The sequence below is a fragment of the Cheilinus undulatus genome, linkage group 15, assembly GCF_018320785.1.
Source record: "Cheilinus undulatus linkage group 15, ASM1832078v1, whole genome shotgun sequence".
In the NCBI taxonomy this organism is placed as follows: domain Eukaryota; kingdom Metazoa; phylum Chordata; class Actinopteri; order Labriformes; family Labridae; genus Cheilinus; species Cheilinus undulatus.
Window position 1 is genome coordinate 27,350,828 of NC_054879.1, and position 27,134 is coordinate 27,377,961.

The window sequence follows — 27,134 nt, forward strand, 5'->3', positions numbered from 1 at the left end:
CTCAACGCTGACACAATATGTAGCCTAAACGTTATAAAGGTACGTTGTTACATTTTACCGAACATTTTGGTAAAGGTTTGGTTTAATAGAACGCCGATTTAAATCGTTTTTGTGGTCGTTGGCTTTTCAAAGTCAATTACAAAAACTAAATATGCCTTATGATATAAATATGACATTTAAAAATGTAATTGCATTTAGTTATGGTACAGTATTAATCTGAGTATTTTTGAATTAAATTAATTATATTTTATTAGATACATTTATTAATTCTTGAATAAATTCAATTAGGATATAAGACATTCTCACCACAAATGTGTTTTTCTTGGTTTTGGTGTAATTTACACTATTAACGTCAACGATATTCAGCTCTAAGGATGATAATGAATCACTTTTATTAAATTAGATGAAAGGGAACGATCTATTTACGTTTATGAAATACACAAGATTATCAAACCTCATGAGCAAAGGCTTAAACAGTCATTAGAGTCTAAAGTATGGATAACTTCAAACTAAAACTATGATTTATTCAAATAAAACAGAAAATTCTACACATTTCAATTAACTTATGTTATACAATATCTATATAAAATGATATAAGTGGCATAAATTAAGTGGTAAATGGTTTATACTTCCATTTTAACGTATTTCCTTTGCTCCTCACTGTCTTAATTTTCCTGTCTTTTTTAAGATTGAAGCTTTATTTTCTGGCAGAATTCTTTATATATTTATTTATTTATCAATGTATTTATTTATTTAATCATTCATCTATTTTAATCAACTTTTCCGTAAAAGTTGATTTATATATATATATATATATATATATATATATATATATATATATATATATATATATATATAATTTTTTAAATTTTAATTTCAATTTTTTTTTATTTAGTTGCCAAAAATGAGTGTTTTGTTTCGTTGCCTCAGGGCAACATTATGCGGTTAGGCCATTACTATAGGGGCAATTTTGCTGAGTGGTTCTCAACTCTGGTCCTGGGGACACGCCACTATGCATGCTTAGATGCTTGTCATCATTAGTGCCCCTGATTTAAATGATCAGCTAGTTGTAAAACCGGTTGATCAAATAAGTCAAGCAAAAAGGGTCCCAGGGACCAGGACAAAGAGGCACAGAGTTACAATTTTCAGAACATTGTCATCAGTGATTAGTCATTTAATAATAAGTATTTTGAATTGGAGATTACCCAGTCAGACATGGTCTTTGATGTGAATGAGGTAGGTATGGTGTATATGTAGATGTTAGTGTTTTGTGGGTCCTTTTTTTTGGAAGGCTGGAGCAGTCATATTGTGATTCTGTAAGTTTGACTGTCTTTTATAGGAGATGGTCTGTTTACATCCACCACTGCAACTGTACTGCATCCAAAGCAACAGCTTTCCTTGGTTCTACACCAAACACTGTTGTAAATAAACAGTGGGACTGAAACATGATCAACTAACACATTATTCAGACACACAGAATCACTTCTACTGACATGTGCAGACTAACTCCCGCAGGCAAACATGCATCCAGGCGTACAAAGGCATAGAAAAGTACAGTTGTTTCCTCCTACTTATAAAAGATGTAATATAAGGGTAGAGCAGGGTTTAAAACAGGGTATCATGTGGGGAACCAATCTGTCCATCACTGAGAGATCTGAGTCAGTCTTTTTCGGGGAAAAGTGCTGCACATGTGTATGATGCAGTTGAAAAAAGCAAAAAGCAAGAAAGTTTACAGTAAAGTTCAAATTGAACTTCACTAAAAGAATAGTAAATGAAATGGAATAAATGCTTGATCATAGAATATATGAATATAAAGTTGTTTTTTATGTGCTGCTTGTTAAAATATAATGTAATTTTTAATAAACTGCTTATCTGTTTTATTATGTGTAGATATATTGTAAATCATGGCGTTTTGGTACCCTAATTGCCGGTTGGGGCCCTGAGGCTACGAACCAAATCTGGAGTATGGGTAATGGAGGGGCAATTTTTTTGGTTGATCTCTCAATAAGGACCCCCAGTCTACCAATAAGTAGGGTGAAATATTTTATTCTCAAAAGAATAAAAATTCATGCAACAGAGGGTTAAGGACATTTTGTACATGAAATACAACACACATCTTAGCACTGTAAAAAAAAATGCAACTGAGCTATGTTTGGAGTGAGCTCTAAAACCTCTCATGTCTTATTTTTCATCTTTACATTAATTTTTCTTTCTTTGTTAATACACGTTTATCTTTTGTATATCTCCGACTAGGTGTTCCTATATTTCATAGCCCTTCATGGAAAACCACCACCTTGAATGTCAAACTCTTTGGAGTGGAGTTCTGGCCCCCATATGGCTCGTTTCTTCTGATTGGCTACTTTTTAAAGTCCCTGGAGGTTTTACTGAACTCGACTGAACTGCATTTTTCTTCGATGCCCTCAAGATCATGAAACAGCCTCAAACAAACTCTGGAGATTTAAGGTCTTTCCTCTCATGCAGGGTCTAAGACTTAGATTTCTAACTGCTTCTTTTCAAATTCTAACTGTTTTGGTTGATTTTTACCGTCTATTAATTCATTATATTTGTTTGTTATTTTATTTTAGTTTTATTAACGCGCTTGTGATCTCGATGGCATTGGACACGAGGGAAACCAAAATGATCTTTCTCTGATACCTATAAGTTTGGAGAGGAAATCAAGAGGAAACACTTCATAATGACTGAGAATAATCAAGCATCAGTGAAGCATTAGTAAATAAATATTCAACTCACTATTTAAAACATAATTAGCTGGTTTATACATCATTTAGAAGCACAGCTATAACTGATGCATTAGTGTGGCTTAAGTAAAGGGGTATGGTCAGGGTTAGGTAAGGTAAACGCACAGTGAGGGGCACAGGCTCTCTGAGGGTACGATTGCGTTAATGCATCAATGACGCATTTATAGCTCGATTTGTAATGACTTAAGTAATTAATAATGTCTCAGAAATGTTAAATGATATTACTAATACGTTATCAATGCTAAAAAAGAAGCGTTGTTAAACGTTGTTTATGTGGTTTCCATGCGTAATTACGCACTGAATGTTTAATCAAATATTTATCATCAAACTTAAGTGTGATTTGTGGCTCAAATGTCTTTATACGTGCAGGCTAGGAGGTTTTAGTTTAGTGTGTCCTAAAACACCCGTATACATCAGCGTCTCTCATAATAAAGGTCTCATTTTCATATTTATTTCTTTTTTCTGATCGGACTTTAGCCGTTTCCATTTGCCAGCATTAACTCTGCCTTATTAAACGTTTTACTCACGCGCATAAAACGCTTCAGTGACGGTGTCTCCTTCACATTAAAACAGTAAAAGTCAGCCTCGGTATCACTGCAGGAGAGAGTCTCTGTCTTAAAGCTGCAGAGAGAGCAGCTCTGTGATTTACAGCCTCTCTCTCGCTCTCTAGTCTATGTATTTATATTTATACACCGTCAGCTGCTCGTGCCAACAGAAAAAAAGGAGCTAAGGGAAATAAACGGAGCGAGGACACAGTCTGTTCCCAGGTAAACATCGGGCTGGAAAAAAACACCACGTGGTCCAGCTCTATATACTCAGAGTGTGATCCCTGCAGGAACATTAGAGGAGCTGAGAGGTGGGTTTTCAATTAGAGAGTGTGATGTAGAGAGCAGAGTCAGAGCAGGGAGAGCAGGAACATTAGGGGAGGAATGAACTGTCAGGGAGTACATATATGGGGAGAGAGGAGGAGGGAAATGGTTAATAATAAAGAAAAACACAAGGAAGAAGAGGAAAAATGGAGGAGCAGAGTATATGTAGGCTGCTATTGCTGTAGTTAACTCTGGGTAGTGATGTTAAATGGCTGTATTGTTCTTCACCCATATTCCAGATTGTTCTTACCTCTATCTACATTACAGTTACACTGAAAGACTGAACAGTAAAAGCTTGTTAATAAAACTGTGGTGTGTAAACTTTAAAATCAAAAAAGCTATTTCAGCTATTTTTTCTGAGTTAATAGAATGAATTGTTATTTGAAATGACTCAGTGTTTTAAAGCATTTTTTGTCATTTTACTAAAATTGTTTGACAATCGTTCCTAAATCTGCAGTTTTACCAGAGTGCCTTTGAAAATTGGAACCTTTTGCACCATGAGTGAAGTTACCAAGTCCCATCCCCAGCTTCTATATGGCATGGATGGTGGTCAGAACATGATAAAGGAGCACCTCTCACTTATTGTTACTTGTAGTCACTCAAGTTATTCCACATTGGATGGCATGAATTAAAATTAATGACAGAAAAGTGAAAATTCCAGTAGATGAGAGCAACTAAGCTTTGAGAAAAGTCCTTTAATCAGATTTAAGCAGAATATTTCAGTGTAGAAATGTTTCCACAGCTAAAGGTCAAAAAAGTTAAGTTAATCTAACATGGGTGTCCTAGTAAAACTGAGTTGGCTCAACTCAACATGGCTAAGTGTGTGCTAATTAACAGAAACTATTTTTCCAGTGAGTATTACTTAAAAAAATAGGTAATCAGATCCTCTTTTATTTTGAGTTCTACTAACCCTCCATCTATATGGAGTAAACTGTAATCAAAAGCTTACTTTTCTGCTGCTCTACATACTTCTCCCGGCATTTACATCCTTTCCAGAACATTTTTAATCAAAGCGCAAAGCGCAGTGTTTATTCAGAGTTCTGATACTACAAATCCACTTTGATAAATTTATAGTAATTTAACTATCAAATTATCATCAGAAGTAAAAGTCAACAATTTCCTGTTACCTGTCGGCCAATCATGGTGCTCCAATTTCTTCCCCCCTTTTTATTTATTTATTTATTTTTGGCCATAGCGACCAATCAGGGCCAGCCAAAGATCAACAATAGACAAGATAGTTATTAACTCTTTCGGAAAGGAAAGAAAAAATTGTCCTCTTTGGCCCAAATAACAGAAGGAGAACATTTGCACTCCTAAAATAGGACACAATCATCCCCACAACCAGAGAAAACTGAACCAAGGTCAAATCTTACTGTTACCAAGAAATTCTCAAGAACCCTAAAAATTTTGCACATGTTCACGCCATGAACATTTGTCCCAGGTGGAACAGACGAGGCCTTAAGGAATTAAATGCAGGTGTGAAAAGGCTTGCTCATTGTTGATCTGGGAGGGATTTGTATTTAGTTCTATGAGATACAATTTCTGTTTGTTGTTTTATTTGGTTATATAACTTTTGATACTTTTATCCGACATCCTTGCAGCATGCATATTCTGACAGTCCGGGTAGTCCTGACAGAACAGATATCTACAACTTGATTGTGCTTAAAAGGCTTGAGATTCTACAGGCATTTTTGCATAAAAAAATACAGACAGACCAAACATAGCAACAACTGGCCAAGAGTTAACTTATCAGGGGTTAAAGTGCACTTTTTTCTTATCATCAAAAATGTTTAAATGATGACACTCAATAGGAGGAAGGACAATGCAACCATTTGGCATCAATGCCCAGAATGCATTGCACAGTGGCAGCCTACTTGTGAACTTGGGTTGTTAAGTGATCTGAAAATGCAGAAATCCAGAGTGTTTCTTTGTGTATTTACAGTCTGTACATTAGCTATACCCCAAAGCAGTGATTCTCACAGTAGGAGTCGGGACCCCAAGACACTGAGAGGGTGGTTGTTAGATGTCTTGCAAAGAAAAGGATTTTAAATGGTATATTTTATCGATTTTTGTACAAGTATATACATAAAATGAGTTCAATGTTGAATTAACCAGAGATTTCTGCTTGACCAAGATTATTTTCAGAATTATCAAAATGTTAGTTTTTTCCCCATAACATTAACATAAAACATGATTATGGTTTTTAGGCCGCTGTGCACCTTACTGTTGTTCTGTTCTTTTTTCCATTGGTGGAGCCAGGGGGTGGCTAACAGGGCTCAAGCCCCAAATGTTTTATCATAAGCTCCAACTCTGTCAGGTTTGTTAACATGTATGTTGCTGCTGAGTGTTATGACAGATAAATGCGAAAAGAAATAGATGCTAATAAATAAATGGACCCTGCTGATCACAACATGGAGAATTTTAAATATGGTTTGTTATATTTATTCTATAACAGTGGTAAGGAATTCCATGTCTCCACTGCTTTATTTACTGTTGTACATTCAGGGACATCAGTGTTTGCTTTCAGTTGTGAAAACCAGCCATTTGCTGCTCATCTGGTGTTTTATGTACAGCATTCTTAAGTCTGTTCTAACTGGCTGTACTCATATAAAATGGTGTTCTAAATTACACAAGTTTCCATGTCGCACACAGGAGAAAGCAGCAGTCTTGTCTTTTGTTTTACTCCGTTCGAGACAACATATGTATGTTGCACATAGACTCTATTGTCATCATGGATGTGCATCCCTTTTTAGGAAAATATTCTTCATTAATATCCTATTTTTCAGAATGGAAGATATTTTTTTTTAAAAACTGAGTTGTGTTTCAGAAAAGGAAACTTTTTCTGTAGCAGATTTTATCTGCAAAGCCTGGGAGAAAAGACCGAATAGACTGTTTACTACTGAGCTGTAAAAGAAACATGTAACTTCGTAATGGTTCGTGATAAATCGAATTGTTGGAGCATTATGGTGGCGTCTCCAGTGTCTTATAAATCCACAAGGGTTGGGCACTTTGTGTGCATGGCTGGCAAATAAAGAACAATCAATCAATCCGTGTTAATCCAATAAAGTCAACATGTCTGAACAGGAAGTGCTCCTTTAAAATCAGCTGCTCTGACCAAGGCAGCATGAAATCATTTGCCTGGAAAACATCTATTAGGGGTAAAATGACATTTTTCCACTGAGTAAAAGTCTCTGTTCAACTACTCTAAACACCTCTGTTTATTTGGCTGCTATCATGCCATCTACCACTGCACATGCATGGTCAATATGCAAAATACAGTATGGAAAGAATTTTTATAATTCTGTCCTTTCTAATTCATTGCAGTACTAGATTTATGTATTGTATTATTTATTGTCTGGTTTCGCATGTCTTGTATGTTAAGTCATACCCAAGAGCCTTTTCTGTCATGAGAGAGTATCCACACCCCTTACCCCATACCCCTTTACATGCCACCGACAAATTAGTGTCTTAAGGACACTTCGACATGTGACCGCATGAGCTGGGGATCGAACCAACGACCTTCCTATTGTGAGATGACAACCCCTCAGTGATGAATAGTAAGCTGACACATTTTTGTTGGATCTACATTTTCCTTAGAAAATAGCCTTATGCCGGACACTGTGCAAATTTTATCTGATTCAGACACAAATTTTGAGTCCCACGACTCACTTGGAGTTGGATCATTAGTTGTGCTGATAACTGATAACTGAGATTTCAGTGATTTTCCCTAGCACATCCACACCTTATACCACCTTCATATCAGTGCTTAAGTTCAAGTCCACCTGTAAAATCTACAGTGTGATGCCCCTTCTTGAAGAGGTGGAAATATGGCATTTTCCTTTCAGCTGAAGATCAACAGATCAGACATTTACTCTGTCTGAGGTGAAAAAAAAATATATACATTAAAAGTCTTATTCCCACCACATTGTGTTAATTTGTCCATGACAGACTAATTTTATAATGGTAGAAAAGGATTCATTGAACTGTTTAAAAAATGAATAGCACAGACCACCTTGCAAACATGAGTAATTTTTTTTTTTTAGATTTTTGTTATAAGATTGTAGATGCCTTTGGAGTTACTTCATTCAATGATCTTTTCATTCGTCTCAAGTTGTTGCAACACAAACCCTCTGAGGTCATGTTTTCTTCACTCCAGAAAATAACACATCAGAAAGTCTCCTCAGGCTGATCAATAGAGAGCAGTTTTACACTTTGACTGTAACTCCCTCTGACTTTTATTTATTCAGAAATCATCTGGAAACAAATTTTGCACATCTGTAGGAGTCTGGGTGCATTTTCTTACATTTATACTTCTTATTCTCACACTTCTCTAATTCTTTTCATTTTTTTGGCACCGAAAAACACTTTGTTTTGTATTTTCACAGTCTTGTTGAAGTGATTGAATGATAATCACATATTTAAAAATGTTTAAAGCAGCTGTCAAACATGGAAACAATCTGCTCTGAGTCTTATTTGTTCAAATGTGTTTTTAGATGTTTTGTATTTGTCTTTGTTGGTCCAGATTTCAGGTTGGTGTGGATAGAAACATGACTAGAGAACGGCCCATCTTACTTTTGTGACTGTGAGCCTGTTAACACTTGGTTTTAAAATGTGTTTAAAGGCTCAAAAACAACTGGAGAGTACAAACCTATTACTAGTTACACCTGTATCTAATGTGTTTCTCATTCGACTGACAGTTGAGTTGTACAACTGTTGTGTTTTGTATATTTGTTTTGCTATAAATTCTTGATTCATCACAAAGTGAAATAAGCTTAGGCTTGTACTCGGAGCTCATTTTGCATGAATTACTGCATCAATGCAATGTGGCACAGAGCCAATCAGTCTGCAGCACTGCTGGGGTGTTATGAAGCTCAGGTTGCTCTGATAGCACTCTTCAGCTCATCTGTATTGTGGGGTCTGGTTTCTCATCTTCCTCTTGACATCTCTCCAGAGATTCACTATGGGGTTCAGGGTATGGGGTTTGTGTTAGATTGGTCTGTTGGCTGATTAATCAAACAGTAACACCATGGCCAGCAAACCAGTTTCTGGTAGTTCTGGCTTCACTGTGGGCAGGTGTCAAGTCCTACTGGAAAAGGAAATCAGTATCTCCAATTAAAGCTTCTCAGCAGATGGAAGCATGAAGGGCTCTAAAATCTCCTGGTAGATAGCTGCACTGTTTCACTGTATAGATTAAATTACCTGGGGAAAAAACTAACTTGTTCCCTAAATTCCAATTTTCCAAGATTCACCTGCACATGTAACCTGGCACACCAGATGGATGTGTTTCACGCATCCATCTGGAAAACCACTTATACACAGTGTTTGGGAAAGGGCAGAGCCTTTGAAAAAAAGTGTGAGTGTGATTGGATGAACATTCTGTCTGTCACGTCTTCACGGGCCAATCAGAGCAGCAAGACATGACTTTTGTTGTTTTTGAAAAGAAAACAACTCACTGCTGTTCTTTGTTCTTCCTTTAATAGAGAAATTTTGTCAAGTTCTGATGAAACTGGCGCTTTAGCAGCATCCACGCTAATGTCTTCCACCATAATTGTACCGGTCTCTTGTTGCTGCTTGCATACTTCACAACTCCACTGTGCCAGAAAGTACTACCCCTCATTGCTGATTGGTCCTGTCACTTTCTAACCGAACGGTTCAGACGGGAGCTGAACTGTGATGGATTTGCCAGTGAGAAACACGGAAACCGGCGTATCCATCTGCTTTGCAAGGTTACTGTACATGTGCAACTTAGCTAAATGTTAGGAATGCAGGACAAAGTTAAGCACTGCTTGAAGGCCAGAGACATGCCTGCTATAGACTAGGCATATGTATCATGTCCCCAGTGTTGGTTTACATCTTGATATATTGATGCAACCTGGATGCTGATGCAGTATACACAGGTGTGGTAGAGGAGGCGAGAAGGCAGAGGAAGTGTTACAGTCGACACAGCAGCAGAGATAACAAGAATAGGCAACAGAATAATGGCTCATAATCAGAAAATAAAACAGTGCAAGGATCATAATTGCAAATACGTGACTATTTTGAAGTTTGTTTGTCACAGAATAATTATTTATTATTCACTTTTTGGCCCCCAAGAGATGGCAGAACAGTTTTGTGTCCATAACTATTTTTTAATTCAAGTAATACTGCGGCAGCAGATATTCTTAAATCCCAGGTTGTCCTGAATAAAAGGATGTTTAGAGCTTGACTGTGCACCACAGGGTTGATGTTTTACATTTTTTTAAGACAGAAAGTCCAGGCGAGAAAAAAAATGTAAAAGAAAAAATAGCGTAGAACCCAGAGGGTTAAGCCTGTAAAAAAAAGAAAATAAAAGGAAAATAAGATCAGTGTTGGAATTCAAAAAGTGTCTGTGCAAAGTCATGACTTTAAATCTGTGTTTTGTACTTTTTTAGTTTTTAATCAAACACATATCTGATGAAGATACTTAGACAAATTAAGAACTGAACTAGGGGTCATTCATAGCTACTCTTTCTTTAGCAACAACCATCGACACATTGGGGTTGTTATGGCTTTGGAGGAAAATGTAAAAACAAAGTTGAGGAGGTGTGTTCTGACCACCAGTCATCAGTCTGAGCTGATCTGATTGACAATTGATAACTGAGGTTAGTATTACGTCAGTTCTAATCTCAGAATTACCATCATGGTAACCTCCTCCAGTGTTTCCGTGTTTGTAGTCTACATCCCGCACACCAGGTAGCTGTATACAGCCTGAGCTCTCTTCTCTACGCTCCAAAGTTTTCCTCCGGCTACACACATGTTCAACAATGCTCATGAGCCAGAAAACTTGTAAAAATTAACGGTAAAAATCTCTCCAAGTGGTAGGAGTTAATGCTTGTATTCAGTTCTGTGTGTTTGTGATGTGATGACGCCGGTTGTCAGTTTGCTTCTCATGTGTTTTTGTGCTTTTTCAGGTGCCGGTGGGTGGTGATTGTCAGGTGATGGAATAAGAACACCTGGGTATTTTCATCTCCATAAGAGCAGGTTTGGCTTCCTGTTTGTTGGGAGGCAGGGAGCAAGAGAGCCAGACAGAGGCCCTGCTCCTCATATCACCTCAGTACTGTTCTGTTATGTTCTGTTGTTTTGCCTTTACAAACTCATCATTATTATTAACTTTTACACTACACTTTTGGAAGTAGCTCTGTATTTCCTCCTGTTTTTGTCATCGACTTTGAGCCGGCCATGACAGTGATAAAACGGGAGCAGATCATTTTAAAAACCAAGAGTAAACAAAATCATAAATTCAAATTGCATTTGACCAGTCAAACCAAATCCCTGGTTTAAGACATATTTGACACATTTTTGCATCAGAATCAAGTGTTTTTATGGAGAGGCTATTATTCTGATGTTGTCTGGCTGAGACCGTCAGCAGTAAAGGAAAAACAGACACAATCCCTAAAAGATTCAAATAAAAAACACAGCTGTTATTTGTGGAAATACCAAGCTGCATTTTCAAGTGTTAAAAATGCTAACCTTTGTTTCTACGCATGTTGTAAAATGAATCTATTTTTTTTAAGGTGCACTCCTTAATCAACCTTTTTTGGTTTTGCTATCTATTGAGTTATTGATATGAAAATGCAGAACTCTGCATAGATTATAGGTCTTTATTTTTGGAAATAAAAATATAATTTTTAAAAATGATGACAATGTTGAATGCAAAAATAAACATGTCTTTGTCTTATGTCTTTATTGGCAAACAATACAAGAGGTGATTATTTTAAAGATCATATTTTTTGATTGATTTGAGGCGAAGAGATATACATAAATTTGCATAATTAGTGGTATAGCTGATCTGACTCAAAGGTGGATGTAATGTAGATGTTTGGCAGAAGGCCTTTGGCCCCTAAGCCTTGGTTACTTGGAGTCAGTATTTCTCACAAGCTGATCACCATCATTTGGATTCCAAACATCTTTCCAGAAACCAGTAGATGGTGTCACTGAGACAACGTCCATGTTTAATACAGTCTATGGAAAGAAAAAACATAAACCCAGCACCAGATAAAGGCAGACGAATAAGCAGTAACGTCTCTAAAATAAGTGTAAGGAACACCAGAGAGTCATCTCATCTGTCATCTGTCCATCAGTCATCTCATGGTCTGTGGGGTTTTAGTTATATTTCTTTCAGCACACTGTTCTGTCATTTCTGAGTGTTCAATCATTGGAATAAAAGGAAGTAGTATCAGCAGAGTCCCACCCTCTGTCGAACCTCTCTGAGGACAGGAGCAGCTAGTTCTCGGGCCCTGCATGTCCCCTGAGCAAGCACTCCCTCCAGGTGAGCCGGGTCCTTCTTCAGCCTCTCGATCTCCTCTCGGATGGGCGTTAACCTCTGGACCACAGCCTCTGTCACCATCTTCTTATATTCTCCTGTGTCCAGCCCTTTAGCCTGTGACACCGCCTCTTCCAAGCTGATCATTGCCATCGCTGCATGAATTGTCACCAGGTTGGACACGCCTGGCCGTGTCTCGGGATCGAAGGTGACCTCAGAGTTAAAGTCTGTGACGCTGCGGCGGATTTTGAGGGCGATCTTGTCAGGAGAGTCTGTGATGGTGATCGTCGCCATTGCTTGAGGGTCGGATTTTGACATTTTAACAGAAGGGTCACGGAGAGATCGGATTTTTTTTGTTGAGCCTGCGGAAGGAAATTAGACTGAGAAATCCAGTAGTTTGAAGACAGAAACATGCAAATGACACATCTAGAAGATGATACACATGAAAATGACAGTCTTATTTCTAAAACTGATACAGATGTAAGCGTCAATAGAAGATGGTTATTTAGAGAGAAAGGAAAGTTGTATCTGAAAAAGCACACGCCTCCACTGGCTCATCAAAAAGTGATGTTCAATCTGTTCCCCTTTGTTTAAGAAAATTCATCAAATCTAAAATAAAAATAAAGATAACTATAAAATGTACATGCATAACTGAAGTTTAGCTTTTTAAAGCAAAAATAAAAAGGTGTATGTCATTAGTGCAGAAAGGGGATGGTTGTTCTGCATCTATGTACAAACAAAACTGTGAGTGATCACTCTTTTTAAATTAATGATTAGTTTCTGAATTTCAATAGTTAAACCTTACTGATTTTTAACCTTGTAATCAAATTCCATCATTTTACATTCAAAACAAAATTTCCAGGCTATACTGACAATGTGAAGGGGTTCTTACCAATGTGTTACGTGATTTAAAAGAAGTCTTGGGCCGTTTTTAATGATGTTGTCTTTTAGATCATCTATTGCTGCACAGCTACACCAGTGAGGTTTGAGACAATTATTTAGAGCTAGGAGACGGCTTCAGAGCGATATTCTGGTTAACACCATTACATACTGAGGAATACGCAGGAGTGCATGTACAAAATGACTCACCCTATTAACAGTGTAATCTGACAGCATTTAAGCTTTTCAGGAGGTCATGTTTAGTTGCTTTATTTGTGCTTTTTCTAATTAAGAAAGATTAAGAACTTCTTGTAGATGGAAAGTTAAAACATTGCCTTCAGCTTGATATGACGAGGTGAAGATGACTTCTGACTTGTCCAGTGAGCTATCTGTGAGATTATTTTTTACTGAAATGACATGTTAAAAGGAGCAGCAGTGTCATTGTCCTCATTTCACATCACTGTGAGAGAAGGAACAAGCTACAATGAGAAGTATTCAGCTGCTACCCTGCTTCAGTAGCTTCATATGCTGAAGAGGACAAAATGACACAAGATTAATGGAATTTAAAAAACAGATGTGTTGATGTTGCACCTTTTTAATTAGCTGCTTGTAATGTGAAAATATTTATTCATTAATAATTTATCTGAAAATATGTCTTCATTTGCTTTTCAACAAACTTCCCCCAACAGTAAACACCATTTAATATTATAACAACTCCTAATATTTATGTTTTATTCTCATATTTAGATTTATCTCTGAAAATCTTTTTTGAAAGAGGCCCTCATATTGTATTTAAAAGTTAATTAATCAATGAAAATGTTAAAAGAGAGGATAAACTTTAAAATCTGCAGGAAAAACAACAAAAAATATTCATCTTTTTTTGTTTTTTAAAGATTTGTTTTTGGCCTTTTTGCCTTTATTTGATAGGAAATTGGATAGAGTCAGAAACAGGAAAGAGAGCGGGGAGAGACATGCAGGAGATAGTGCCACGGGCCGGATTCGAACCTGGGTTGCCTGCGTACATGGCGTGCACCTTAACCACTCAACTATGGGCACACCTTTATTTTATCTTTTTTAATTGCAGTTTTCTCATTAGTATTTTAGTTTAATTTTGCATAAAATAGTTTATTGTGTCATAAAATAAATATATATATTCATACACTGAGTTTAAAAAGGCATTTCTTTGGGAAAAGAAAGATGTTTTAGGGTTATTTTATATCTATAAATTGATTAAGCCACTAAGTCGAATTTCTATTTAAGCTTTAAGAGTTATAATTCTGTTTATTTCCTTGATTCTCAACAGGTGGGTTAGGACTTAAATAGCCACAAAGCCATTTGATTTAATTGGTTTTTACTCCTTCACATGCCTTTTCTAGTATGTACATCAAACAAGTGATATTTTGTTTTGTATGATATTTTTCTATACCTGTCAGCCATTGTCTTTCTTTTTTTTACATAATCGAAATAAACAATCACTAAATAACATTTTCAGTGGGTCATGGATGTGTGGATGCTTGGAAAAACACACTGCAAAAAACATCTATGAAATGCTTTAATTTTGAAGGATATGTCTCCATCTATTTGTTCCATTACATCTTTTATTCCATCTTAAGTCCAAATGGACTCATTTCTTATTAGGAACATTTAGTTATAGATTGAAATCTTTAAGAACTTTGGGTGGTGGTTTGTTGGTGAGTCCTGACACTTGACCAGTTGAGAAACACTGGTTTAATCATCATTATTCCTCTGTATCTACATACATAAAAAGTAAAATTTTTATAGGAGATAATATAAATAAACCTTAAATGAAATCTCACAGATTGGCATCCCTACTTAGGAAATACATTAATGTCGAAATGATTTTAAATAATCAAAATAAAAAGATAAAAGAACAAACAATAAAAGTAGCTTCATTATTATTGCTGCATTGATCCTATTACTTCAGATATATGTGTTGCTGTTTTAGAAGTTATTACATGGACTGTCTTTGTGCAGGAACAAAAGGCGAGTTACAGTCTCATTACTGCTGCCTGCTGTGTGTCAAACATCTGAGTGTGAAGCAGATGGATCACAGTGTGAAGTGATGAGCAGACTGTAGGAGCCTGGATTTCCTCTCCTGTCTGTTTTATCAACCCCATCCTTCCTCCATCTTGTCAGACTGACCTTTCTTTCATTTCTTCTTCTACTCCTCCACATCCGCCCACACGCACTGGTCCACATCTATGAGACGTCCCATTTCATTCAAGCTTTATAAAGGTCCTTCGTTTTAAAGGGACGGTGGTGACTGGAGACTGTAGTCTGCCAAAGGTTTGAAATAAAGATCCACCAGTCCGTGCCAAAGACTCCCCTTCTCCACACAGAGAGAATCACATATTCCTGAAGTCATGGCGAGGACATCCCACCAGATCTATTATCACTCTATTATTGTGATATGAGAGGAAGAAGATATTTCTTTAATCAAAGCTGCACTGCACACATGACTGACTCCATCTTTGCTTTTATGATGCAGATAATCAGCGAGGATGAAACCAGGAACATGTTGGCCATGTGTGTGTAAAACTGTGGGTACATGCTGGGGAACAGAGTCGTAATTCTAAATATGGTAGCCCAGAGTGGCCAAACACTGCCAATGCTGTTCTCTAGCTTTTTCGTTTAAAATTCAAATGGGACAGAAAGGCACAAGACTTTCATGAACTGTCAACAACAACTTATGCTACTTTCTATCACTGTGTGGAAGCAGTTCTGTGTGCAGTATCTGTGTAACAAAGGGGCATTTTAGACAATGCATTATCATGGATGATCTGTTGTGTGCAATCAGACACAAAGTGCCTGCACTTTAATATGTGCGTATACTATGCATTAGCAAAACATCTCCCATCACAACCTGATATTGGAACTCACTTGTTCATCTCTTTAACAGCCCATGCATCACTTCCATGGCTCTCTCACTGTGGCTTGGTATCCCTACATGCTGTGCGCAGTGAAGCTACAGGTGATAAGACTAGAGTGGGTGAATAAGCCACAAGGCTAGCAGAGCCTCTTTAACAACTTTTCTCCTTTGTTTGTCATAAACATAGTTATAAAGGCACTCTTTGGTGAATAAACCTTGTTTGGTACTAGGTAAAACTATACAAGACAACAAGTTACGAGAGTCTTAGTTTGTCCTTTACAAAAAAAATGCACTATAACCTTTTCACCAGTATAGATGCACATCTGTACAGTTTCTCCTTCTGTACACCCTTTTGTGATGTTTATATAGTATTCTATTTTTATTTTGCTATCATATTTTTATTTCTAAAAAAATCTCTTTAAGTCTAGCTCCTTAATATTTCTATTAGCCTCTTAATAATATTGTTCTTCTTCAATATTATTTGTTTTGCACCAAACATCGAGGCAAATTCCCTGTATGTGAAAATGTACTTTGCAAAAAATCAAATTCTGACTGTGATTTGCAGGTGAGAGGAGTCTGCAAGCTGTTTTTTTTTTTTTTTTTTTTTTTTTTGGGTGAATGACATTAGCCGGCTCCCCAAACATTTTTGTTGTTATTTGATAGACAACAAAAGGCAAAAAAGTGTACCAAATGAGTTGTTAGGTAACTTAAAGACAAGCTCTAATTAAACTTACTAAACTGAGACAAATGATCTGGAACTCTAAAAAGAGCCAAATTACCCATAAGTCCGGGCTGGACAGAAATAACTAAAGCCATTCTTTCTGGCTACTAGCAGAAGACTGCTGATCACCCCACATATGTATTATTCTGCATGATCTGTGATTGTGCGTGTATTTTTCTCACTTTTGTGGTTGTTTATATTTATGTATTTTCTTCTTCTTAATGTATAGATCTTTGGCTAGCTGCTGCTGTTTTTAAATGTGCTATAAAAATGAATTCATATGTTTGACTGTGACATCAGTTAGTGGGGCCACCCTCCATGCAAGCCAGTGCATTTTGTGTCTACATAGCCAGTATGGTGGTCAAGGAAGTAGGCTTCCTAGACCACCACTGTGTGCAGTCTGAGCTATAGGATATCAAAACATTTTCAGTGGGCACTGAGTTGTGTCCACTCAAAGCAACAAGGATTACACATTTTTTTTCTCAACAGCTGATTTCTTGAAATTTTAGCACTTCAATAAAAATGAGACAGTAATGTGACTAAAAGAATTTGAATAAATCATCAGATACTTTACAGATGAACAAAGAAATACATAACTCCTATGATACTTTTCTACTTCATGACAGTCACATTGCCTCTTTTATTATTGTTCTGATTGAGAATCCCTTCCTTATCATACTGTAACTTAAAACAATTTTAAAAACATCATCCGGTGTAAATAGTGCTCTATATTTGACCTCATTTCCAGTGAAAAAATCAACATTCTTTAAAATCTAAAATCTAGTTTCAACATTTCAGCTCAGCAGATGCTAATTTTTGTTCAAGTCTTCAGTATTCAGACTCTCATTTACAGAAAAATCAAACACAGCTGATTTCTAAAATTAAATGTACATCTGGTTGAAAGATTGTGACTGCACCTGCACTCTTTTCTCTAAGCTGCTATCAAACTAATGGAGAAGAATAAAAGCTTTAGGGCCTGGATCAACTTTTTATGTTTATTTGCTCTATCGGCGCCTATTTTCAATAGAAAAATAACAAAGACTGTAAAAACGCCCTCAGCGTTAGAGCTGTTTTTTGTCACTGCCCTCACAGCTCTCAGATAAAATGATTCAACCTTTAGAAACGCTGTGTTCAGCAACATCATTTCTCTCTCAATCATAATGACCAATCACAAGGAAGGGGCGGGGCTTCTGATATGTGATTTGTCTTCAACATGGGACGAACTAATCTGACCGTCTTTCTGACATTCTTTAATGTACTCTACCTTCATTTTGTAAAACATTCTAACAAGCTCCATAGAGAGAGGAAAGTGAAATAAAACCAAGAAAAATTTTCTGTATGACACTCCCAGCTTTGTTTACTTCCCTTGTTCCTCATACATGTCAACATTAGTGACAAAAAAAAGGAGACAGAAACAGGGCATCTGGGTAAAAAAGGAGCATCGTATCCTGCTGCTTTGTGCAGCATCACTCACAAACTGAGAGGACATTTCTAACTAGAAACACGTAAAACAATCGGATTTTCTTGCAGATGCTCACTCACATTGCGCACTGTTGGGACAATGTTAATGTCAGGATTCCTTTCCACTGATTTTTTGTTTTCTTGGTGAAGTTTTCTTGAATAAAGGAAAACAATACGTCACATGCAGCAACATTAAACAGACCTAACTATGAATATAGGAGAAAGATACATTAACATCTGTGACCTAGCAACAGTAAAGGCTCTGCAGCTGAGGTTGTTCTCTCAAATAAAAGCAGGCTATTCAAACAGTAGGAAAATTAACATAAGTTTAAACAGAAATAATTGTTCAACAGCCTTTATCATTACAAAACAATCAAATAATACTGATACTTAAACACCCTTTATTATGTCATTTCTGAGTTTTAATGCTCAAATAATGAAGATAAGGTTTCATGCTGTTTAAAATGAACAAATACATTGGAAGGAGAGAGACAAACCCTCGCTTCCTCTTAGTTCCATCCACATTATGAAATGTTACCAATGTTTTTGTGCAATTTAGACCTTGCATATTCACATATGATTAAAATATGACGGAAGATCATTGCATTTCCTTTTGCATTTCCTTTTGTTAGCCAATCATTCAAATAATGATTAAATCAGTTTGGAAATTCAAAATGCAACAAGGGAAGAACTACAGACAGTTTGAGAAAAATCACGATTGAGCGACTCTAATTCAATTAAATTAATAATTTAGGACATTACAAGGCAGTTTGACACTGGATATTTCATGACTCATAACAGAAATGCTACATAGCTTTTGTGTAAATTTTGAGTTTGTTGTACAAACACTTCCTGTATTATAAAACTAGTTTTATGTGACAGATGTTTTTATTTTTAGTATTAAATGTGGTCTCTTTACTATGATTGTAGCTTCTGTTACAAAGTTCAGTTCACTTCAGTTCAGCTCTTTATTTGTACAAAAAAAAGATTGAAATAAAACAGAAATAGACGAAAACATATAAAAACAAACTAGCGTGATAAAATAAAACCCTGAGGGCTTGTTAAAGTAAATACACCTAACATTAAAATTAAAAGCATCCACAATTTCTTGTCCAGAATAAAAAGATGCTGTAAAAAAAGACAATTTACTGTAAAGGTTGAATAAAGTATGCACATTCCTGACTTTTACGATGGTTCAAATGGATGAAGCGGGGCAATGCACAGAAAATGTTGTTTTTGTTAGCTGTATTTATAGTTTAACTCAGGGCGCGCCCTCATAGATATGTTTTATGTTGTATTGCACTTTAATATAATGACAATAAAGTTTTGCATACATGTTTACACTCATGTGACATCATGTTTGAAACTGGCATTTAATTTTTTCAAAAAAATTCAAATTACTCAGTTTCACAAATTAATCTGTTGTCTTTTCAATTTAAAACAAGTTTTAATGTCTTGCAAACTATTAAACTGAGTTTTAATTTAAACTTTAAACAACTATTCAGGAATAGGGTTGTAAAAAGTAAAAAAAACAAAACAAAACAGAGTTTTAGAGAATCAAAGAGAGAAGTTAAAAACAATGCTCAACTATAACAAGTTTTATCCCAAAAAGAGGCATAAAATTCAACATTATGAAGGAGTATAATTTCTAGCAAAGCAGTTTGAAATTCTGGGGGTAAATGCTCATTTAAATGACTTTTATGCTGTTTAAGAAGTTTTTATGCCCTTAGCAAAGAATACTAAATAATTCCTGTGCACAGAAACAAAAACACGGGCTTCAAAATTCAAGCACTGATCATTTACTTCCAGAGATCTGGTTTATTTTTGGTACCTATGAGTTAAATGTCTACAGTTATTAAACCCATGAGCGTACATGTGTGCAGTGTGGCCTTTAGACGTGTGTGTCAGTGTGTGTTTTCTTACTTAGCAGGGCGACGGGTTCAGGGAAAAGTTCTCCGTATCGGTGGTTGAAAACTCGAGCAAGATCCTTGGTCAGCTCTAAATGTTGGACTTGATCCTCTCCGACGGGGACGAGAGTGGACCTGAGAGACGAACGGGGAACACGGCGTGAGCGCTTCCTCAACAACTGTGCACGGTGACAGCTCAGGAGATAAAATACACAACAAGATGTGAGCACAAATTGGAGACACTTGGAGCCGAGTCTTCAGCATAGGTTTGGAAACGATGGAACTGTCAGTATGGAGGAAGAGATCCATTAATTTAAGCTTTAATAAAAGCCAGCGAGAAAAGAGATGAGCTTTTCTCTGCTGCTTTGACCTTTTTCACAGGAAATTAAGTTTGGGTTGTTTTATGGTTAAAATAAAGACGGGGAACTTATGTAGCTCAATATTTCACTTTCAAGTACAGAGGCACAAAAATTAAACCACCGTTTGAACTTAAGAAAGACTAACAGGGCTCTGGGCCTTTTGTAAAGATCCTTTTCCAAGACATTTTCAGTGAAATTTTAGCTGCTGTGAAAAGAACTCAAAAAGCCCGTACACCATGTTCCTCTTTGTGGAAGTCTGATTCAAAAGATGTGCAGTCTATGGCTAGTCATGAACTCTTAGCTTGTTATTAATGATCATAAACTAATGCAATTACATCTTCAGCTGTAAAGAACTTAATTTTATTTCTCCAAGTATTTTGCATTTACAATAATGTTGGCATTTGAAGACTATTCTTTCTCTACTTTTTCTCAATGCAGTTAGAATAAAAACAAGGCCTTGAAAAAATAAACAGCCATCAGGCTGCAGCTATCAAATATATTTGTCACAGAGAGCTGCAGTACAGTTCAGTATAGTCACTGCACTGGCTCCAACCCCAAAGAAAATCATTTTGGATCTGTTACTTTAATTTGTTCTGACATTTTGTTCTTAATTTTAGTTTTGATAAGTTTTCCCTGTTGGTTTGTTAGTTTAATTTACTTGTAATTTTGCAAAAATCCTTCGTTTTAGTGAAGTTTTGTAGTATTTTTAGTGTTGATTTAGTTTTTTTGGATATTTCCTGGATATTTTTTCAGGGGCAAGACGAAAAATTACTCAAAAAGGAAAACATCATACAATTTTAAATATTAATATTGGCTATGCCTCACTTTTCATTTTATTTATTCAAATTTGACATTTAAAAACAAGTCATGACCTAGAATGATCATTGTATGAGGTCTTGATCAATCAAATCAGACGGTTTAACTCTCCCCAGGCTTAAAGGAAAGGGTTAGGTGGCCCAACATATTTTCTTTAATGCTGGATCACCTATATACCGACTATGTATTATTGTCTCTCTGGCATCTCTTTTGTCGTTGTTTGTAAGTATATGGTCTGGGTAGACTGCAAAAACTAAATTGTCCTTTGGGACAACTAAAGTTTGGATCTGGATCTAGATGTTGAAGTACATACAATTATTGGAGATATGCCGTAGATGGGTAAATACAAGCTATTCACTTGTGTGTGCACACAAACTTCATGCCAATCCTGCAGAAGTCCAAAAGCCACTGTCTGAGATGCCCCCAAGTTCTACAAAATGATAACCCAGTTCAACAAGGGTTCCAGCTCTTTTCTAAAGATCACTTTGAAGGACGTTCCTGGACATTTTCAGTGAAAATTAAGCTGCTTTGATAGTCGCTCATCATGCCCACACATGTTCCTCCCTGTGAGTTCTGCCTTAAGTTATGGCGTTAAGTCCACACTAAACCCTACGCACCACAGAGATGTAAGGTTGATCTCAGATCTTCACTAGTAGAGATTTACGTCCAAACTAACCAAAATATCATCGCAGATATGACGTATTCTCTTACTTTAACCAATCACTGAAAAGCATTTTTTAACCCTGTGTTTGCTACAGATGCTAATGGCTAAAAATAGCTTTTGCTAACTGCCATTAATCATCAAACAGTATCCAGTGTGGATGAAAAATATGACAAGGCATTTTGCCTATGTGAGTATTGCGAAGCCTACAGCCTAAACCTAGAGCCAGTAGAAATAACAACACTGATATCGAGTGGTGAAATCGCTAAAAACACGAGATAATTTAACAGTGGATGGTGGAAATGATCCCCGCTCACAGAAAACAACAGTGTTATTTTAATTGTAATTTTACGTTTTTTGGGTAAATCCTTGTTCTTATTTTTGTTTCAGTGAATACAAGGATTTTCTTTTTTGTTATTTCATTGGTTGTTGTTAACTACAATAACAATGGATACATCATCAAAAGGCCCTTGGGTATTTTTCAGTGCATTTTTTATTATTGCTGAAAATTTGTTGAAATAAAGAGTAGAAAGTGAAGCAGTAAAAGTAAAGGACTGTTCTAAATGACAAGCTGAGCTTTGAGCTTCAGGTGGCTGCTGTCGGCAGGGAATTTAAAAACGGCGTTCCACTGGTAAGCTACATAATTTTGATGTGGACAGGATTTTTATGAAAAGTTTAATTTTTGTCACGGAAGTGGTTCTTACGTTCTCTTTTATTTGCTTTTTCATGATCAATAATTTAAAAAACAAAAGCAGGTTGCAGGGTTCAGTCAAAGCGTGCTGCAAATTGCAGGCACTACTCTGAGTGGCCTGACTGACTTATTTAAACTTGTGACTCTTAAAAGGGCCCCGGTCGATCCTGGATGACCTTACCACCCACTTTTTAAGGAGCTTTTGCTGCTCCCATCTGGCTGCAGATTTGCCCCTCTGACATGTAGAACAAACAGACTGAAACATTACTCTGTCCTGACTACCATTAGCCTTTTGAACAGCTCAGTGTGATATTTATACTGCCATTGCTCCTCTTAATGATGTATTTTGTATTTCATTCCTTTATGAAATCATTTGTGTGGTACTGCTTGCTGTGAAGGGACATCTTTTATTTTTTTAAGATTTAATTTGGGCATTTTTGTGCCTTTATTTTGACAGAGGAAGGACAGTGGATAGAGTCAGAAACAGGGACAAGAGCAGGGGAGAGACATGCGGTAAAGGGCCTCAGGCCGGATTCAAACCCGGGACGTCTGCGTACATGGGGCGCACCTCAAACGATTAGGCCACCTGCGCCCCATGAAATTAACTTCTATTTCACTATTTTTAAAGAAAAATCAGAGAAAATAAAAAAAGCTAATGATAGGCTATAAAAGAAGTGCACGACAGTTGACTAAAGTCAACATTGCTTCTCTTACCTCTTCTGTTAAAGACTTTCTTCTTAGTAAGATGAACCAAATGTCCATTCCTTGCAACCACAGTAGTAACTTGTCCTGGGATGCCCCCATTAAATGTGATGATGCTGTATGTCTCTGAAAAACTCTGTTGTCCTGCTTTGCTGGTTGTTAGCGTCATCTTTTTAAAATTTGTGAAAAAAATGCAACCACACATTACTGCATACTACTAATGCATCTCTTTAAGTCTTATTGTTCTTAATGTTAGTCTTTGTTAGTAGTTTTGTTACCTTTTGTTAAATGCTATATTGATTGTAACTTTATGATACTCTTTGTCTTATTTTTCTCAATGCTTTAGTTTTATGAAGCATTTTTGGTTACTTCTTGTTTAGTGACGTACTTTTTGTCAGGAACTCATATTTTCTCCCTGTATTGCTGGTTTTGTTGCTGAAATGTTAAAATTATGGCTGTAATCAGTTTTTAAAATAATATGCTTTGTAATTAATTAGTCACTGTTAACCACATGTATTGATAATATAAGGACTGTATTTCATGTAGATTTAATACATAAAGTTTGTTATATACAGCTTCGACCAAGTTATCTTCAGTTCACTTTCTCTCCCTCAGGACGTACAAACATTGACCGTACCTCTGTTGTCTTCACAAAGCTGCGGTTCTCGCCCCCCTTTCAGTCACTCTTCCCCCCTTCTTATTGATATTTTGTGAGTCTCAAACATATAATTAGTGTCTTCAGACTGTCCTTAGATCCAAGCTGAAGCTCAGGAGCAACAGAGCATTTTCAGTAGCAATGCTAAAGCTCTGAAACGCTTTTCCTCCAGATGTTTGACTGTCCCTAACACTGCCTGTTTTTAAGTCAGACGAACACTTTTACTCGCAGATTTTTGGCTCTGTTTGAGAGATGGCTTTTTTATTCTCCTTTTTCTATAGGCCTAAATATTCTGCCCCCTTTTGTTTTGCTTTTTCACTGGACAGCACACTGGTCTATTTTTGTTATTTTTAAATGTAATTCTGGCATCTTGTAAACCTGGACTGGCCTTCATTCATCATCAAACTCACCCAACAATGTCCAAAACACATCTTAAACCAGCACTCTGAGCAAGAGCTGAATCTCAAACTTTATGTCTTTAGATGCAAAAACAAGACAACTAGAGAGTCAGCTAAAGCAACTGAACCAGATATGTAAACCAATTTGACGTTATTCAGTAGTTTAAAAAATGATCATACAAAGGCAATTTTAATCTAAATATCCAGTAAAACACTACAGTTATCATCCAGAAGTGAGTCATACTTTTACATTTGATGATTGATGGCGCTACTGTCTTATTTGACTCGGGGATGTTGAGCCTATTCTTAGTACTGTTATCCATAAACTATGTAAGCCTTACCATAATTTAGCCCTTTCAGACCACAGTTTTATCAGGAACTTTGATATAGAATAAGAAGAATATTTAAATAATTTTCCAAGACAAGATAAGATTTTTCCAGGACATTTTGCTTTGTCTGCCTTACTTATTGTTTTAACGAACAGAAAATTTGTCAGCAGTTTTCCAAGATTTCAAGGATGTGCAACCCTGACTAAAAATCAGACATAACAACGCTACAAAAGACCCTGAGATCTCACTTGTAGAGCAGAATGTCTGCAGCCTGGAGGACTGGATAGGTGTAGAGACCAACGCTGCCTTCACTCTTCTGTTTGCTCTTCATCTGGAGGAAAAAAACAGAGGAAAGAGAACTCATGAGTTCATATGAGGGGACAAACAAACAAAAACACTCTAATTACCCAAAAAAGGAGAGACTGAGTTGACTTCCCCTCCCTCAGACGGAGCCATTTTTACTCATACAAGCTGTAGATTTTCAGCCAAACGTTGCACGGGTGAGTTCACGTGACATTTTCCACCGTGTTTAACATCAACTCATGTGTTGGGTAAACAAAAGGTGTTTCCTATGAAGCAGTGGGGAACCTTTCTGGCTCCCCTACTCTGTTGTTGCATGTATTAAAACTGCATGAGGCCAGGGGGAAATAACCGTAATTATTTATGTTTGAGAAGTCTGGCAGGTGAAAAAGAGAAACAAAATGATAAAACAGACAACAGGGATGCTGGATAGATGCCGGGGAGTCAGAGGGAGTGGAAAAAAAGAAAGTTATTTACAACTATTAACAGAATTTAACACAGACTTTGAGTTTATGAGACAGTGAGGGTATGAAAGAAAAGCTGACAGGCGCATGATTCTAAAAATCAATAAAAGGAGTCATCTCCTGACTTATATCTATTCTTTAAGTTCCTTAATTCGCAGAATTTAAAGAGCTTAGTCTTGTCTTAACTAACAACGGGGTGTATTTTGGGCCTTTGATGTTTGCACCTAGTATTTCTGGATTGTTTCTGCCAAATATATAATCATATGATGTAAATAAACATTTTTCCCTCCAGGATCCCCCTACTCTGAGCATCTACCTCAGTAATCTTTTATAACTTTATCTTGTAAATCTCTTCATCTCTCTTATTTGCATCTGTGAGATAACAGTTCACACTTATCTTGTCAGTAATATAAAGTAAAGGATTTGACTCTATTTGATGTCATATCAGCTATTTTAAGCAATACCTGGCCCTGCAAAGTCAATCAGACATAATATACATTTGAAAAACAACAGAAGTGATCCATAATTACTGCTGGAAAAAAGATAGGTGACCTTGCAGGAACAGTAACTGTGGTTGGTAGTGCACTATAAATGCCTGAATATTACTACATACAGGGATGGGCAACATTGACCACAAATCCTAGCTTGATAATTATGGCTTTTTGTCACATGATGGCCCATAATTACACAATGAAATACCTGCATGTAAAAGTAGGTTTTGTTGTTTTAAGTAAGGGTTAAATATTTGTTTTGTGTGCTAGGTGTATACTCATAATTTAACATTTGTTCGCTAACATTAAACACACAGTTGACTGTATTTAAATCATGCCAAGCTCCCACTGGCTCCCATTGATGGTGGATGACAGTTGTGTCATTGAAAACACAATTTGCATAAAACCAGACTAAAGACGTTTAAATCATGTTTAATATTGTCGTAAAACAAAAACTGAAGAAAGACTGCCTTAAAACTGTTCGGATTGTGTTTATGACCACCTAACGACTGAGATCACGGGAGCGTGCTGCAACTTTAGCAAGACTCTCACGATTTCACTCCAAAATTAAATAACTGAGTTTTATCATCAGGCTTTATGGATACATACAGTTGGGTATCATCGGCATAGCGAAGGAAATCTATGGCATCGTTCCTCACAATGTTATACCTACAGGTAGCATTTCCAGAATGAAAAGAATCGGTCCAAGCACAGAACCTTGAGGAACTCTACAGCTAACTTTGATGTAAGAAGAAGACTTATCATTAGCATGTACAAACTGAGATCAATCTGAGGGATCTGACTTAAACCAGCTTAAAGCAGCAGCAGACATATGGCGATTTTAAGTAAATTTCGCTTAAGTTCCCAGCCCTAGAAAAAACTTGGTATATTTCCCCTATCAAGTTTCCCCTATCAATCTAATACTCATAGCAGCAGTACAACTTGACTTCATCCATTTTTATTGGTTGAATATTGAATTTTAATGTGACAAATTATTGGTTTGTTTCACATTTTGTTTCTTTAAACAGTAATCCCATGCTGTGAGATTTTGTTGCTTTTATACTAGTTTAGTTTGTAAAACTCAAAGGGTCTGTCATTAAAAGGAAAATTTAGTAAACAAAAAATTTGTAGAAAAAAATGCTGAATTCATCCTTTATAAAGCTTTTGTCTCACCTTCCATTGTGGCAGATGCTGTAGGCGGGCCATGCTGGTCAGGCAACCAAGGATCCAGTGGAGCTCAGCATGCTCTGACACCTACAGGGTCAAGAGAGAGGAGGACAGGTGTAGAGACAACCAGAGAAGAAATATTTGTAATAATGACTATAAAGTCATGCACTTCTACTTAATCTGTACCACTTTTGAATTTTCAGATTATAATCTGAACCCATGCTATCATCTTCTAGTATTTAAAGCTAAACTGCAACAGTAGAGTTGCAAGGGCCCAAATAAAAATAGCTGATGAGCTAAGTAGGTGTTTTCCCTCCATGCTCGGCTATTATGG

General features: G+C 36.5%; 1 protein-coding gene across 2 annotated transcripts in view; it reads right to left on the minus strand.

Moving 5' to 3' along the window:
• Positions 1–11,363: 11,363 nt before the first annotated feature.
• wars2 (tryptophanyl tRNA synthetase 2, mitochondrial) overlaps positions 11,364–27,134 on the minus strand; it is a 40,844-nt gene continuing 25,073 nt past the window's right edge. For both annotated transcript variants that reach the window (XM_041807344.1, XM_041807345.1), the window contains exons 3-6: positions 26,807–26,887; positions 24,627–24,709; positions 19,784–19,902; positions 11,364–12,271 (exon numbers count right to left, since the gene is read on the minus strand). In XM_041807344.1, the coding sequence (XP_041663278.1) occupies positions 11,823–12,271; positions 19,784–19,902; positions 24,627–24,709; positions 26,807–26,887 (732 nt within the window). In that variant the 3' untranslated portion in view covers positions 11,364–11,822. The remainder of the gene's footprint in view (positions 12,272–19,783; positions 19,903–24,626; positions 24,710–26,806; positions 26,888–27,134) is intronic.